The sequence below is a fragment of the Manis pentadactyla genome, chromosome 16 (genome assembly GCF_030020395.1).
Source record: "Manis pentadactyla isolate mManPen7 chromosome 16, mManPen7.hap1, whole genome shotgun sequence".
Lineage (NCBI taxonomy): Eukaryota > Metazoa > Chordata > Mammalia > Pholidota > Manidae > Manis > Manis pentadactyla.
This window is the reverse complement of record NC_080034.1, coordinates 42743195-42759766: the sequence shown is the minus strand read 5'-3', so window position 1 is coordinate 42759766 and position 16572 is coordinate 42743195. Positions and strand designations below refer to the sequence as shown.

At 49.5% G+C, this 16572-nt stretch overlaps 2 protein-coding genes across 8 annotated transcripts; one reads left to right on the top strand and one right to left on the bottom strand.

Moving 5' to 3' along the window:
- The first annotated feature begins 1422 nt into the window (after positions 1-1422).
- Positions 1423-4984, top strand: TUBB (tubulin beta class I). The gene is made up of 4 exons (XM_036875693.2): positions 1423-1671; positions 3010-3118; positions 3357-3467; positions 3751-4984. The coding sequence occupies exons 1-4, from the start codon at positions 1615-1617 to the stop codon at positions 4806-4808; spliced, it is 1335 nt and encodes a 444-aa protein (XP_036731588.1). The 5' UTR covers positions 1423-1614; the 3' UTR covers positions 4809-4984.
- Positions 4985-6619: 1635 nt separating this feature from the next.
- Positions 6620-16461, bottom strand: FLOT1 (flotillin 1). 7 transcript variants are annotated; one of them, XM_036875594.2, is made up of 13 exons: positions 16387-16461; positions 15583-15639; positions 15179-15254; positions 15000-15090; positions 14618-14761; positions 14366-14485; positions 14182-14277; positions 13859-14011; positions 8786-8967; positions 8577-8622; positions 8324-8461; positions 7909-8073; positions 6620-6989 (listed from the first exon to the last, which is right to left on the bottom strand). In XM_036875594.2, exons 2-13 carry the CDS (start codon positions 15623-15625, stop codon positions 6960-6962), a joined length of 1284 nt encoding a protein of 427 aa, XP_036731489.1. In that variant the 5' UTR covers positions 15626-15639; positions 16387-16461; the 3' UTR covers positions 6620-6959. The 7 variants fall into 7 exon arrangements, with proteins under 7 accessions (XP_036731489.1, XP_036731487.1, XP_036731488.1 ...); XM_036875592.2 differs by lacking the exon at positions 16387-16461 and adding an exon at positions 15984-16141; XM_036875593.2 differs by lacking the exon at positions 16387-16461 and adding an exon at positions 15984-16131 and having other exon boundaries at positions 15583-15683.
- Positions 16462-16572: the final 111 nt, after the last annotated feature.

Genomic DNA, 16572 nt, shown 5'->3' with positions numbered 1-16572 from the left:
TTTCTTGCTTACTATGCTGTTCATTATATTATATGTTGCTTGCCATATTAATTGCCCAGGTTTTAAATTACTTGATTAGGTCAGAAGGAGGAAAACAGCAAATGTAGTCTGGACCTTTTAGCATGCTAAAGATAATCTTACACATGATTACAAATGATTAGCATAATAAAAACATGGGCTATGCTGAGACTTTATCTGGGGAATATTAACTGATCCCACTGAAGAATGACTCTAGAGCTTAATGTTTTGCTAGGGGGTTTCTTTGCATATAGTGCATATAGTTACATTGTTCTGACTATAATTATATTGCCTTGCTTTTTCCAAAGGCCTTCACCCTACTCTAAGCCCAAGGTACCTGTCTCATAGCCTCTGGTTTGATGGATACTTAATAACTACGGAATGAATTAATTCCCTCAGAAGTATATCACCCTGATTTGAGTTCATCCAATTTTCTCCCATCAGTTCCCTCCACCTTTTATTTCTATTCTGAGGCTCTTGAGAGGTTGCAATGGCCAGCCACCAAGTCAGTGAAACCAGCGAACTGAAAAACCACTGACTTCATCAAAGTGTCCAGAGAGGCAGGCTGGAAGACTGAAGTTCTTTCAGGCACCTCACCCTATAATTTTCGGTTTGACAAAAACACAGAATCTTCAACACTGCTCCAAGGCCCAGATCCCCTATATGGGAAGGAGACTTCGGGCTTCACAGATCCCAGATAGCAGTTTCTCCAAACCAACTTATTCTTAGAACATACCTCAGACAGTTACACTTCTATCCTGAAAAGCCCTTGTTGCAATTTTGTTTCTCTTTCTAAACTTTATCATTAGAGGAAACTCCCAAGAAAATAGCAGCGGGACAATCCCCTCCTCCTTCGGAGGTATCTTGGGGAGCAGCGGCTTATCGGAGATCATACTTTGGGTCACCAAAGGACTAGCGGTTAGGTTTCAGCAGGGTGCCGCATTTATCCCGTTTTCGCTGAGTTAAGCAGTCTTGTCTTTCCCCCGAGCTACCGCAGTGGGGAGCTTTCAGGGCGTACCCACCCCACCTTCCAACGCCTGGCAACCCAGTGTCCCCAGTTCCTGTATCCCCGAACACTACTCCTTTTTTGTACAAAAAGCTCAGGCATAGAGGAAATAAATTTTGCGCAAGGTAATTTTATATTAAAAAACCGAACCCAAAAACCAAAACCCAGTACCTACCCATTTGTCCCTTCATTTTGCTGTGTGGACAACAATAGAGGACTACAACTCCCAAGGAGGACTGCGCTCGTCCACCCGCTCAGAGACCAATGGAAGTCACATACAAGGCTGGCGTCAACTAATCAGGGCCAGCCCGGAGGAGCCTTTGTCTCCAGAACGCGGTGCCGGGGGTGTTCTCCCGCCTCCCAGCCCTGGCGCACGCGCGCCCCACCCTGCCCGTCTTCCCTCCCTCGCCCTCCCTCCTCTTTCTCCCTCTCAGAACGTTCCTGCCGCCGCGTTCGGACCTTCTGCTCCAGCCTCCGAGGCACGTCCATTCTTCCCAGCCAGCGATCAGCCGCAGAGAAAGATTACAACTCATTTTCTTGGCTCCGTACACATCTTGAGGCGAGCAAAAAATTTGAAATAAATTCGAACCATGAGGGAAATCGTGCACATCCAGGCCGGTCAGTGTGGCAACCAGATTGGTGCCAAGGTAAGGATTTTAAACTTCTTTTTAAGCTGTGTTTCATTTGAGAAGAAAAAAACGAGTACATTCTTTAGAATGGTTGTGGGACATTTGCACTCTTCAGCATTAAGCTTTGCCCCGGAAAAGTTTTCTATGTGTAATAAACATCTGTAGCTCGAATTCGCTTTCGAAAGATGGAGTTATTTTCTTGGCAGGCTCACTTTGGGGAAGGTACTAAAAAGCACCCTTCGGGTTTGGTGGGGGATTGGAAGACAGAGGCTTGTTAATATTTTACTTAAGAGGAGTCTGCTAACGGTCCTAAGACCGGGGAGGGAGGGAGTTGCGGAAACGGTCGAGACAAAGCGAGGCGGTTTTCCCCATGTGCATCCCTCTTGGCGGGGCTTCGCTGGAGGGGGCGGGGGCGCGGTTGGTCGGGCAGCTGCAGAAGGCCCAGATGCCAGGTGGGGTGGGGAGCGCGGTGTGCCAAGGTGGGCTGTATTGAGCGTTACCCTTAACAAAGGACGGGATCTGAGCACGTCCGCGGTCCCCGAGAGGCGGCCCCATCGGTTTTTGTGGATGAAAAGCATACGTGCTGGATTAATTTTACCTTCATTTCGCCTGAAGAGACCCTTTTAGGGCGTGAACAGATCTGAAAAAGTGCGGGAGAAAAGGAGGTTGGGTCCTTTATAGAGTCCCTTCGAACCAAGTCAAATAGAGAAAAGCGAAGCAGTAAAATTCCGAGGCCTAGGGAGGGACTGAGGGATCCTCCTGCGCTCTTTTTTTCGCGCGCGGTTACAGTGTAGCAGGGGAGGGGCAGGGAGGAAGTGCGGCTGCTACGTTGTAGCAGAAGGGCGGGGCTCCTGGCGCGCAAGGACAATGCGGCCCGGCGGGCCCGAGAGGCCCGAGCTGCGCCCCGCCCACGAGCGACACCTTTTGTCGGCAGCTGGGGGCGCCTGTGCGCCGCAGTCACGTGGAGGGTCGGGACGCGGGGGCGGGGTCGACTGCGGTAGCGGGTTTCTTCTTCCCCCGGCCCTTTGTGTGCCTCGTGGAAGGGCGGTGCCGGGGGGTGGGGGTGGGGTGGGGGTGGGTAGGGAGGGGCGCTTCTCCGTTCCGGTCCGTCAGCCTCACCCCCACCCCACCCTGGTGCCTGTAATCGCCTGGCCCTCCACTTTCCAGCTGCAGCTCAAACTCGCGATAGTGAAATCTGCGGCTTTCCCGGGGGTGCGGGCATTAAGGGGAAGGGTGTGGCAGGCAGATAGGGGAGAGGCAGGCCCTGGAATGGAGCGTGTATGTGGAATAAAACTATGGAGGGACATCATAGGCTGGGTCCAGACCTGTTAAGGCCTCATTACTTTTCCCTGGCAGTTCTGGGAGGTGATCAGTGATGAACACGGCATCGACCCCACCGGCACCTACCACGGGGACAGCGACCTACAGCTGGACCGCATCTCCGTATACTACAATGAAGCCACAGGTGAGGGCAGGAGCCCAGGAAGCTCGGCTTCCATTCCTGGAGAAAACACCTTAACCCCTTTTGGATGAGTCCATTATCCTTTCCCTTTTGAGACCTTACTTGAGAGCCCACCAGTAGGGCCAAAGTGCCTCTGTTGCCACCTGGTCGCAGTGCCTGTAATCACAAGTTTGGGTTCTTGGCTGTCCCCAGCCCCCAATTTACTTTCCTGTCGGCTAATTTGTACTTTTCTTCCCTGTAGGTGGCAAATATGTTCCTCGTGCTATCTTGGTGGATCTGGAACCTGGGACCATGGATTCAGTCCGTTCAGGTCCTTTTGGTCAGATCTTCAGACCAGACAATTTTGTTTTTGGTGAGTTAAACATAATTGTTAAGTCTGACATATTTGGGTCCAAGGAAACAGCAAGAATTAGGAGATGGTTGTGTACTAGAAAGCTTAGTTAGGGTTGTGTTCTGAAATCTCTAATGTGGGGTGTAGTGACTGCCCAAGTGGTAAATTAGTGGGGAGATGTATCACAGGTGAGGGAGAAGGAAGATAATATCCTTGGGTATTACTCCAGGAGTTGAAAGGTAGAAATGTGGTCATGTGTCCTCCAAACTTGACCAATCAATCTTGCTTTCTGACCCCTTTCCAGGTCAGTCTGGGGCAGGCAACAACTGGGCCAAGGGCCACTATACTGAAGGGGCTGAGCTGGTTGACTCAGTCTTGGATGTCGTGCGGAAGGAGGCAGAGAGCTGTGACTGCCTGCAGGGCTTCCAGCTGACCCACTCACTTGGCGGAGGCACAGGCTCTGGAATGGGCACCCTGCTCATCAGCAAGATCCGTGAAGAGTACCCCGACCGCATCATGAACACCTTCAGTGTGGTGCCCTCACCCAAAGTGTCTGACACCGTGGTTGAGCCCTACAATGCCACCCTCTCTGTCCATCAGTTGGTAGAGAACACTGATGAGACCTACTGCATTGACAACGAGGCCCTCTATGACATCTGCTTCCGCACCCTGAAGCTGACCACACCAACCTACGGGGACCTGAACCACCTCGTCTCAGCCACCATGAGCGGTGTCACCACTTGCCTCCGCTTCCCTGGCCAGCTCAATGCTGACCTGCGCAAGCTCGCAGTCAACATGGTGCCCTTCCCACGTCTCCACTTTTTTATGCCTGGCTTTGCCCCTCTAACCAGTCGTGGAAGCCAGCAGTATCGGGCCCTCACTGTGCCTGAGCTCACCCAGCAGGTCTTCGATGCCAAGAACATGATGGCTGCTTGTGACCCCCGCCATGGCCGGTACCTCACTGTAGCTGCTGTCTTCCGTGGGCGGATGTCCATGAAGGAGGTTGACGAGCAGATGCTTAACGTACAAAACAAGAATAGCAGCTACTTCGTGGAATGGATCCCCAACAATGTCAAGACGGCCGTCTGTGACATCCCACCCCGTGGCCTCAAGATGGCAGTCACCTTTATTGGCAATAGCACAGCCATCCAGGAGCTCTTCAAGCGCATCTCAGAGCAGTTCACTGCCATGTTCCGCCGGAAGGCCTTCCTCCACTGGTACACAGGTGAGGGCATGGACGAGATGGAATTCACTGAAGCTGAGAGCAACATGAATGACCTCGTCTCTGAGTACCAACAGTACCAGGATGCCACCGCAGAAGAGGAAGAGGATTTCGGTGAGGAGGCTGAAGAGGAGGCCTAAGGCAGAGCTCCATCACCTCAGGCTTCTCAGTTCCCTCAGCCTTTTTCCTCAATTACCCCTTTACTCTCCCTCAAAATTTGCATCTTCTGCCTCTATCTTTTTTCTTTTGTGAGGAGTGTGTCTCTCTAGAACAGTGCCTGACATAACAGGCACTCAATAAATATTTGTTGAATGTCTCCTCTCTCCACTCTGGAAAACCTAGATTTCTGCCATACTAGGTAACCCTGTATTCCCTTCTGGTGCCCATTTTCCCCATTTGTGCAGTTAATACTTAACTGTTTTAAAGATAATCCTCCAAGAAGCTGGTCTTACGAGATCACATTTAGACCCATATGCTGAAAACCCAGACAGATGGCTACCATCCTAATCCTGTGTGGTAGCCCAGGGAAAAGGAAACCCAAGCTACTTTGCAGCAGGTAGAAGACCCTACAAGGAAGGTGTGTGGTCTTACAATCTAGAGCTAGCTAATTTTGGGGGGGTGGAACAGGGCAGACTGTTGGGAGTCCTAGTTTCCAGGTGTTCCCTGCTGTTCTTTGAGCTTCTGGGGAAGTGTTAATGGTGTTATCTCCAGATTTAGTCTCCCTCCAAGCTCTGATCTGAGCTGTTTGTGCAGTGGTCTACCCCACCATCCAGTGGCGTCCTTCCCTCTCCCATGTTACCTCCCTCACAGGATTGGAGAAAGGGGGTCAAGAGAGGGAAGAGACCAGCCTTGGTCCCTAGCCTTTGGAAATTTGCAAAGGTCTTACCCATACCCACCTTTTCTTAGCTCTAGAATAAAATACCAGCCCTGCTATACACACACAAGGGGGGAGGTGTGGACTGCCAGTGAAATGTTCAGGTCATTCTGTAGAGGGGAATGGACAGGAGGCCCATCTTGGCAACATCTGCTTCCTTCTTGCTATTGCTTTTTCCTTTACTCTTGGTTTTGTTCTATACTTCGTTTCTACTTTGTGTTGAACTTGTTTTTCATATTGAAAAAAACATTGCCCTGAGAGCCAGAAAATAAATGGGAAATGAAAAAAGTGGTGAGATGTGTGCTCATTTAGGGAAAGGTTGCTGGTGGAGGCATTGGGACTCAAGTTAAGCTACACATATGCTCTGCTCTCCCTAAACGATGAAAGTATCTTTATACTTAATTTATCCTCTTATTTTCCTGGGCCCCAAACCACCCACCTCCACCAAGAACCAGTCTTAGTAACTGGGATAGGCATAGGCCCACATGCAGAACCAAGGTAGAAATGGGAACTGAGATCAGTGTCAGTGTATAATGAGTTCCTAGAACAGCAACATTGTTCCCCTGGAACTTGCAGAAATGTGTATCCTCAGGCCTACCCAGATGCACTGGACCAGAAACCTGTTGGCACTCTGTTTCAGAGAATCTCAAGTGCAGAGGTGAAAGCCACCACTACACCATTTCCTATGTAGAGCAAACCCAGGATTCCTTTGGGTTACAGGGATCTTGCTGTTTCCTATTTGCATGTTTTTCAGTCAACCTAAGGCTAAGATAACTAATGGGGAATGCTACTTCATTGGCCCATTCTAAACTATGCTGCACATAATACCTGTCTCATGCTTCTTATAAGTGAAAAGGCTATCCTGGAGATTTAACAGTCAATTTAATTGGGGACTAATGCAATTTTAAACACTTGTTACAATTCAGCATGCTTTCCTGATTACAACCAAATTTTGGGGGAAAGTTTTCTACAGTAGACTACTTTTCTCACATTCTAAAAAGCATACTGAATACAAGGGAGTAAGCTACATTGTAGCATTCATTCTGAATGAGTTCTACATAATTGCTTGTAAGCAAGCAGTATTTAATAGCAATTTATTTGACAAAGCTGAGAAACTCCAGGCCATCTCTCAGTCTTGGTCAGGAAAGAGTTCTAAGAAACAAGCTCAGACAGTCAAATTATGAAGTTAAACTGGGGAGGGTAGAAGAATCAAGGCTGGATGGGACCCCTGGGTTGGCAGTGTGGGGTTAGGAAGGGAAGCCACCCATCCCCTCCAAGGCAAGGTACAGGTATTGAGATACGGATGGAACCCCACTGTAAAAGGACATGCGCAGGGAGGCCAGCTGAAGTGCATGCAACATGGGGGCCGTTTCAGCAACTTGAGCCATGAAGTGAGGCATCGGTGAAGGTTGGGGGCTCAGGCTGTTCGCAAAGGCTTGTGGTTCACCTGGCAAAAAGACAACACTGATGAAAACTTGGGAACCAGGCATCTTATTCTCCTAGACCATTTGGATGAAGGGCCTGCAGGGAGGATGTGTACTTCAGGAATCTAATGTTTTTTTCTGGCACTCTACAGCTTGCCCCCTTTCACCAAGCAGGCCTTAACAATCCATGTATAACAAATCAATAGGGGGCTGACAGGGCCAGAGCCCTATCTGCACACAGACCCTCCTTAACTCCCAATCTTCCCCTGCAGGCCTTAGGGAGGCTCTAAGGAACCCAGCTGGAATGTCACTGGTATGGTCCAGTGCTTTATACATGTGTTTAATTTAGCACATACTATGTCACTCTTGTGAACACTATAAATGTTTACTCAAACGTTTAATTCCCATAACAATTCAACAGTTACTATTAACCCGATTTTAAGATGACACAGATACAGAGCTCATAATTTATACAAGGTCACAACCTGGTTCCAGAGCCCACTCTGACCTCTACCATAATCTATAGGTAAATAAATAGGAACCAAGAAAAGCAGTGACAGCCCCTGGAATTAACTGATTGTCAACAAACAGCAACTAATCCCTTATACTAGTGGGGTGACCATAAGCACAGGCTCCAGAGACAACTGGCCAGGGTTTGAAGCCCAGCTTCACCAGCTGTATGACATGGGATAAGTTACTTAACATGTTGAAGTTCAGTTTCTTTACTTTGTAAAACACTATATACCCAAAGGATATTTGATTTAAAAAAAAATTTAAACCATTTGTGTAGAAGCTTAAGCCCTGTGTCTGGCACCTAGAAAGCTATCAATAAATGTGAGCGGCCCCTAGGCCTTGGTGTCGGGTCCAGCACTAGGCCTGCTGTGTCACAGGCCCCAGGAACCCAGCAATTCTGCTCCACAGCCCCCACCCTAGTATCCTCACCTGGGAGATGCTGATGCCAGTGAGTCTCTCCACATTCTCTGGCAGGCGGCTCAGGATGTCCAGTACTTCTCCTGTCACTTTGGCTGCCCCCACAGCCCCACTTCCACTGGATACCAGTGTGATCTTATTGGCCGAGGTCAAGGGACCACTGATCTCCTCTGCCACCTGGTAAATCAGAGATGCCCACTCAGCAGCTGTGGTCTTAACACATCCCTCCTAAAACACCTTACCCAGGGTTTTAAGATCCTTGTTCTTCACTGGTGAGGACCATCTGTCCTCATTCTGCTCACTAGCTTGTAATTCCCACTCATTTCCAGTCCCCTAGCCTGGTTGGTTCTCCCCAAGCCCTTATTTCTCCACCATTCCTCAATCCCCAGTTCTGTTCCTCCTCTCCTGCTGCCACACAACCCCCGACCTGGGGCAGCTTCTCCAGCAGCATGTCCAGCTGAGCAGCCTCCTGGTACAGCTGGAACGCCTCCGCCTTCTTGACCATCTGCTCAGCCTCAGCCCGGGCCCGGGCCGCTATGGCAAAGGCCTCAGCTTCTCCACGCACCTGAGGAGGGCGTAGGACACTTGTGGTACTGATGGCAGCAGCTGACAGGAAACCCCAGCTCAAGAAGCAACCCACACTCCTTCCACAGGCCAGCAAGCGCTGTCTCCCAACTCACCCGCACAGATTCAGCTTCTGCCTCTGCCTGCATAATCAGCTGGGACCTGGGCACAGAAGGGAAGTGGGGGAAGGGGCTGAATTGGGTGGGGACCTTGCTCCTGGGAGAAAGGCAGGCCCAGCATTGGACAGAGGCTTCAGCAACTGGGCTTCACAGGGGAGTACAGGTGGTGAAGGAGACAGGAGCAGGGCCAGGGAGGGGGCTTTTACTTTTCTGCCTCCGCCAAGCGCTCCAGCTTGTAGCGCTCTGCTTCTGCAGGCTTCACAACTCTGGCCTCCAGCTCCTTCTCACGGCGGGCGATCTCCTGCTCCTGCACTGCCACCTGCTGGGCACGCTCCACCACCTGTACCTGCACACGCTGCTCCTCTATCTGCTGCTTAGTCTTGGCCACCTGGGCAGGAGGGACACTCAGCGCCAAAACGCAAGAGCCAGTGCCCAGGCACAGAGCCAAGGCCAAGGCTCCAGCGTGAGATATAAAGGTGGAACAGGTATGTGAGGTTGGTCCCCGGTGGGCTCAGCCAGCACAGTGTAGTCCATTTCCCATACAGATCCTAAGCATGGTCTTGGGGTGGCCTGATCCTCCTCAGAGCCAGTATCAAGGGTAGGGCATTCGCTAGGCAACCTCAGTGTCAGAGTTGGGTGAGACTGGGATCCAGACCCTGTTCTCTCATGTCAACTGAAGTGCCCCTCTGTTGAGCTACCCATATTAGCTTTTCTCCCTTTTCTCCCTCTAGGGTACCAGCACCTGGAGAGCACTGGGCACATGGTGGCCATCTCCCACCTCCAGTCTTGCTCAAACCCATCCACTTCCCTCCCTCTGTGCTGCTGCTGTCAGTTCGAGCCCTGACTACTGCAATAGCCTCCTACTGACTTTCTCCGTGTGTCAACCTTTTTCATTTTTATCTTTTGTATATGGTAAAAATTCAAAAGAAGAAAAGTAAACAGTGAGAAGTACGGCTTCCTCCCACCTATTTCCTCAACCACCTTGTTCCTTCCCCCAGACTGTGACTAGCTTCTTGTGTATTCTTCCAGAGACACTCCAAGCATCTACAAGAACATGAATACATGGAATTCCTTGTATTTAGGCAGACATTTTCTTATTCCTTGTAGAGTACAGGGATCAGAAAGCTCTTGCTGAGATGCTGGTGAGGCAAGGTACCGCGGAGGTACACGCTTGTTTGTTCATTGCTCTGGCTCAGCCATGCATCCTCATCTCTGTGGGTCTCATCAGTACAAGAGATAGCACCCCTGCCTTTACTAGGCCTATATTGTAAGTCCAGAGGAAGGGTACTTTTTGGATATGGCTCCCTGTACCATCTTTTACCTTAAAATTACAAGCCAGTTCCAAATTGGACCCACTGCTCTCTACCCCAGTGTGAAGGATAATCTATGTGTTGGAGCTATCTCTATTTTCTCTCTTTGCAGGCCCATTCTTTGGTGAAACTCAACTTCCAATAGCTTCTTTGCATTGTTAAGATTATGTGGGCAATAAGTTTTTTGAGATCTTGCTTCTCTGAGATTTTCATTCTATCCTTCTCTTTGAATGACAAATAGGTTCAGTACCTATTTGGAATTCATTTTCTATCAGAATTTTGAAAGTACTGCTTCATGGCCTATCTTCTTGAGAAATCTGAAGTCATTTTGAGATCTGAGCCTTTGTTTGAGACCTTTCTCTCTGGAAGCTTTTGGCTTTTTGTTCTGAAATTTCACAGTACAGATGTTTTTCATTGTGTTGGGCATTTGGTAGACTGTTTCAATCCGGAAGGACACACCCTTCAGAACAGATAAATATTTCTGAAATTTTTCATCGGTGATTTCCTCTCATTTTCTTTGTTCTATTGGATTTCCTAGACTGTCTATTGTCTAATTTTTCCCATCTGTTCTATTTTCTGGGAGACGTATTAGAATCTCTCAACATGATTTTCTGTCTCATTTCTGCCATTTCATTAATTTCTAAAAGCTCTTTTTTTGTTTTCTTTTCTGTGTCCTGATTTCCTGGATGTGAATTCTTTTAACTCACTGAGGATGTTAGATCTTGGGTTTTTTCTAAAGCTTTCTTCTCCTTGCCTAGTAGGTATCCTTCAAATTGCTCTGCTCTGTTTGTGGTTTTGCTCTCTGCCTTCCATGCTGCAGGATTCCCTCATACAACAGGCAATCTTTGGTTGCACATAGTGAAGAAGGTCCAAAACACTGCAAGGAGGCTCTGAGAGGGATAAAGGAGAGACCTGTGGGCTTTGAGCTTCACTCTACGGTGATGGGGGCAGGGCAGGCCATTTGCTGAGGAGCCTCTGATTCAGGATCTTAAGCCTTTCCTTTTCAACTGGTCGTGTTCCCCAGAGCAGTCTTCAATCCCATCTGTGGAAGATGGAGAGTCTGGGAGCCAAATGGGGTGGGGGGTTATGGAAGGCTTTCAGCATTGAGCATTCAGTAGGCATATAGTCACTGCATGCCCCTGTTACTGGTGAAGTACGAGGCCCTCACCTATACTTGGCGGACCCCAGGTTCACATCCTCTGGTTTACTTGTTAGATAATAAACCCCCAGATGTCTACTGGGATGGAGAAGGGACCATTACCCAGAGACACGGAGACAGAGAGAGGCTCTGGGAAGTCACTTTTCACCTGCTTCTCCTTCTTTCAACAGCCTTCATTACAGCTCCAGAGATCCTAGGTGCAGCCAGTTCCTGAGTCTTAGGTCATTTCATTGTTTTCTCCCCTGCAGCTTTGGGCCTAGCTGTCTCAGGCTGGCTTAGTCAATTACCATGGTTTGCAGCTTCCAAAATGATGGTATGGTTTCTGTTCCTTCTGTTTCTAGTCCCTCCATCTTTATTTATAATTTTTAAAAATCACTCTGTGTGATTTTAGGGAGATTTCAGAGAGAATGCAATTAGCTGCATTTATTTAATACATCATCTTTGAAAAAGCTTCCAACTCATCTCCCTGTTTCCTCTCTTCTGACAATCCACAGAGCAGCCACACTGATCCTTATAAAAATGTAAATTAACAACACCTCCCTGCTTAAAGTTATCCAGTAGTTTTCCACTACACTTTGAATTTTAAGTCTCCATTAAGGCCAACAGAACCCTCTGTGACCTAGCCCTGCCTGCCTCTCCTCACTCACAGGCATACCAGCCACACTAGATTAGGAACCTGCTTTCTGTTCTTAAGACATACTAAGTTTTTTCTACCTCAAGGCCTTTGCATGTGCTGGTCCTCTGCCTAGCCAATAGCCACACATTGAAATTAAATAAAATCTAAAATTCATTTCCTCAGTCACATTTCACTAGTCACATTTCAAGAGTTCAACATCATAGCACAAATACAGAGCATTTCCATCATCATAGAAAGTTCTATTTGAACAGCACTGACCTAAAATGCCCTTGGCCCACAACTCTTTACATTGCTGGTCTTTCTCATCCTCAGGTTTTATTTCATGTATCACTTACTCACTGAAGCTTTCTTGGATCACCCCCCCACCTAATAGAGCTCTCCGCTCACTGTTTTTCACATCACCATTTATTTCCTTCATAGCACTTAAACAAGATTAATAATTAGGGTCTGTCAAAGTTATTTATTTGCTTACTGGCTGTTTCCTGTGTTAAAGTAAGTTTCACAAAGGCAGGAATCTCTTCTGTCTCATTCATATTTGTATCTTCATGTCTAAAACAATGTCTGGCACATAGTAACATAGTAAGCACTAAGTAGATATTTTTTAAATGAATTCTTGAGCACCTAGCACAAAGCCTAGTACAAAATGAGATGACAAAAGATAAACCCAGCCCAATCCTTTGATCTGCAGACAAGAAAAGCCATGTTTAGAAGATGTAGAACCTTATCCTTGAGTGGTTAATGGTTTCCACTATGTTAATGCTGCTCAAACTCAATGTGTACTTGAATCACCCAGGGATTTTCCTAAACTGCAGATTCTGCTTGTCAGCAAGGGCCAGAGCCTGAGATTTTGTATTTCTAACAAGCTTCCCAATGAAGCTGATGCTGCTAGTAAGCAGACCACACTTTGAGGATCAAAGCGCTGTGCCACCCTCAATTACCTGTCAAGCCATCCAGGAATTTAACATCAGTGCTGAACATGTTTTGCACTTCCTTATGCTTTCAGCCTGTACCAAACTCTTGGCAAAAATGAATTTCATAATATTGCTATCCTTTGAGTAAAGGTGTCAAAGTATGGTTGACTCTCATTATTTACAGTAGTTCTGTTCTAGGAGCCATGAACAGGGAATTGGCAAAGTAATTTTGTTTGAGGGGTCCTGTGTGCCTGTGGTCACAACATTTTCATCAACAGACAACATATATCCCTGTTTTACATGTGTTTCCATTGAAAGACACCTAATTTAATGTATATTGTTAATTCATTAACAGTGAGCTCACAGGCAGCTGCACTGTAACTCACTTGTGAAAGAAGCTTATCTAACACACGTATTCTCTCCATAAGGCACATCATAGACTCCCTGCACTGAGGAACACAGACAGCACTTCAGTCCTAGGCTTGGGGACCATTTTAAACAGCAAAATCACCAACAGCACCAAAGATGCAGAAACCATGGCAGCAAATGTACTGTGAAAGTGACTTATATGATGAGAGCTGAAACTCATCAGAAGATAGAATATTTTGTTCAGTCAACAGGGAAATGCACATCGGGCAACTCGAATTTTTCGTTGCATGTCTGCAAGAGTGCCGTGAGTACTGATTCTCAGGTTCCTGATAAATTACAGTGAATAGGCAAATTCTCAAACACAGAATCCACAGACAATGAGGACTGAGGATACCTCCTTGCAATGTCAAAGGCTGCCCATATCTCATTTTGCAGGATTCAAAGCCCAAGGCCATGTTGTCCTTCCTCACACCCTTCTCTGATTACCACAGCTGCTGTGAACCCATGGAGTGCCCGGTGCAAATCAGAAAAAGCGCCCCTTTCTCCGGGTGGATGCAGACCTGCTGACCCATGCCAGAATGCACAGCTTAGCAAGGGAAGCATGGGCTGGTTCTCAGCTCTGGCTCAACCCCTCACCCAGGGCCTTTGCACAGGGCACAGCCTGCCCCAAACATGACCAGCCCTACTGATCATATCCCTTCTTGGCCTTTTATTTGCCTTTTAGATGAAACATATAAGTATTTAAAATTTTCCTCATAGGGAGTTGAGAGCTAGGATAATGGGGGGATCAGAGGTAGGATATGATAAAGAGTGGCAGCCTGAGATGGAGGGGCTGAGGGAACGGGAGGTGGAAAAGCCCAGCCTGGCCATGTGCTTGGTGTGGTGGCTCTGACCTGAAGCTGATAGGCCAGGTCAGCCTGTGCTCGGCGGGTGTTGACCTCGATGTCATATGCGGCCTTCTTCAGCTCATAGTCCCTCTGCGCCTTGGCCATCTCAATCTCACTCAGGTACTGAGCAGACACCTTTTCCTGCTTGGCTTTGGCCTCCTGTCCACACAGGGATCAGGTAGAAGTCAGAGTAGGGAGAGGAAGGCTCCCCTGCCTTTGCTGTGATTTACTTCCCCTGCCAGCCTGCATTCAGCTGTGCCCCTTCCTTCCCCTCTCCCACTGGGTGCCCAGCAAGCCCATGGGGACCAAATGACCCCCATCTCTCTCACCCGGATTCCAGCGTCTCTCTTGGCCTCCGCTTCCCCAATCCGAGCATCTTTTTGGACTTGAGCTGTTCGAGCCTTCCCTAAGGAGTGCAAATAGTCCTGCAGGAGAGATGCAGAAGTCAGAGTTCTCAGGAGGGCTTAGGAGATGGGGGCAGGGAAGCGGAGGGGAACAATTGCCTAGGCTTACCTGATCGTCGTGAATGTCCTTCAGGGTGTAACTAACCACACTGATGCCCATGTTGACCAGGTCTGAGGAGGCCACTTTGAAAACTTGCTCTGAGAATTTCTGCCTGTCCTTATAGATTTCCTAGGATAACAGGACAGTGAGGAGAAACTTAAGCTCTCAGATCCTCTAACCACTGTCTCCCATAGACTAACTTGGTCCTTAGGCTCCCCTCACTCTGGCATCCCTTCCAGATCTTTCCATGCTCAGGCCCACCTCCACAGTCATGTGGGCCATAATAGCCCTCTGGTGGCCCTCCAATGTCTCTAGTGCAATGTGGGCGATCTCAGCCTCCGTCTTCCCCAGGAACATCTGGCAGGCGGCTGCCAACATCTCCTTGTTCTGCCCCTGGATTTTCACCTGTAGCCAAATTAGGGGTAGGGAGGGTGTGGTGAAGGTCTCATGAAGCCAGGTAGGGAAGCAGGTAAAGAAGGGAAAAGGTGTTAAGTGCCTTGGGTGTCCCCTGAGAAAGTGAGACTAGCAGAGAAATTTCTCTGCAGGCAGAGGTTTGGGAAGGCCATGTTCATAAAATTCTTAATGTCTGGGGAAAAAAGTGATGAGGGAGTAGACTCTGGGGGAAAGGCTCTGAAAGCCTCACCTGGGCAATGCCAGTGACTGAGATGGGGACCCCATGACGAGTGTAAACCTTTTCACTCTTGACATTGAGGGTCAGTGTGTTGAGAGAGATCCTAGGGGAAAAAGAAGGGATGGACAGTGAGAAGATGGAAAAAAGAGAGAAGACTGGGATTCCCCTTCCCTGATTCTCCTCCTCCCTACCTCTGGATTTGCTGGATGCAGGGCAGTACAAAGACACGCCCTCCAGCCACCATGACAGGGGGACTCCGGCAGAAACCTGCAAGGTGAGAGGGCAGTGAACTGCAGTGGCCATGGTACAGCTAGAATATATGGCCATGGTACAGCTGGAATATAGAGGACTGAAGAACTGGGGTCTTGGGAGTGTGGAGACCATTCCCAAGAGTAAATCTGGAAACTGGAGAGGATGCAATCTGGATCTTGGAAGGGGAGTTGCTGAGAATCACAAGTGGGTGGTTTGTAGCCATAAAGGGTAGGTTGGGGCAAAAGGCTTGGCGTTGGGGACCCTCAAGGGACAGGGGCAAGGGGCAGAGGCCAGACTTGCAGGGGTTTTGGGGTCACTGACTTGAGAAGAGCACAATACTTACCAGACACTACCATGGCCTCATTTGGGCCACAGGTGAAAAACATGGCTGAGGTAGGAGCTGGAGGAGAGAGGGAGAAAGCCTTTGCGGATGTGGAAGGAGCCCTGTGGAGCCCAAGGTAAGAATCCTTTCCAGTTTCCGTCAGTCCCGCCCAGTCTGCAGCCATCAAGGCCCTGTTCCTTCCGCACCCTGGCGTCTGCTAATGCGGTTCCCTGTTAAGTCCTGCAGATCCCCAGCGACTTCCTTCCTTTGCTTACCGCCACTCCCTGCCCCCTGCTGCGTCCCCGCCTTCAGTGAAGACTTTTATCCCAGATCTGATAACCCCTGTGGCGCCGAGGCCCCCGACCTCGCACCATCCTCCGTGCTCCTCCGCTTCCCGACTCTCCCTCCCCTCCCCTACCTACCTCCTGGAACGCGAGCAACGGTCAGGCCCGGGGGGCGCGAAGGGTACTAGAGAGCCAAGCAGAAGCACTCGCGTCCGGCCTTCCTGGAAGCTGGGATCGCGCTCGAGCCGACACCCCCCACCCGGCCGCACCCTGGTATTGCGGCAGACCAACGCCCCCCCAGCCCCACTCGGCCCCGCGCGCTCGGCCCGCCCCTTTCCCGGCAGGCCGCGCTAGGTCCGCAGCCCGCCGACCGCCCGGCCCACGCTGGCCTCCTCGCAAGCCGGGGATGGGGGGATGGGGCCCCGGCCCCCCCGGCCCCCGGCCCACGCTCCACCCCGGGACGCAGGACGTGATCTTCGAGGGTTGGCACCGCTAGGTGAGGGAGATTGCCTCATTTCGGATTTGCCCCGTGGTTACTAACTGGTAAGGTCACAAACTGAGCTAGGAACAACTGCATCCGGTCGCCGGATGCTGGGTTGCGTGACTCAGGAAGAGGGGCTCCGGAGCGGGGAGGAGCGTCTGTTGGGGACGTAGCCTCGGCCCCTCCCGCCGCTCTCTGGGGCCGGAAGGCAGGGAGGAGTCGGGTATCGTCGCTTACAAAGACACA

Excerpts from the sequence above, each read along its gene's own strand:
- TUBB (XM_036875693.2), top strand. The coding sequence starts at position 1,615 with ATGAGGGAAATCGTGCACATCCAGGCCGGTCAGTGTGGCAACCAGATT. Across the intron at positions 1,672-3,009 it reads GCAACCAGATTGGTGCCAAG|TTCTGGGAGGTGATCAGTGA; the intron begins GTAAGGATTTTA and ends TTTCCCTGGCAG. Across the intron at positions 3,468-3,750 it reads ACCAGACAATTTTGTTTTTG|GTCAGTCTGGGGCAGGCAAC; the intron begins GTGAGTTAAACA and ends ACCCCTTTCCAG.
- FLOT1 (XM_036875591.2), bottom strand. The coding sequence starts at position 15,745 with ATGGCTGCAGACTGGGCGGGACTGACGGAAACTGGAAAGGATTCTTAC. Across the intron at positions 14,278-14,365 it reads AGGACATTCACGACGATCAG|GACTATTTGCACTCCTTAGG; the intron begins GTAAGCCTAGGC and ends TCTCTCCTGCAG. Across the intron at positions 6,990-7,908 it reads CTGGCATCAGCATCTCCCAG|GTGAACCACAAGCCTTTGCG; the intron begins GTGAGGATACTA and ends TCTTTTTGCCAG.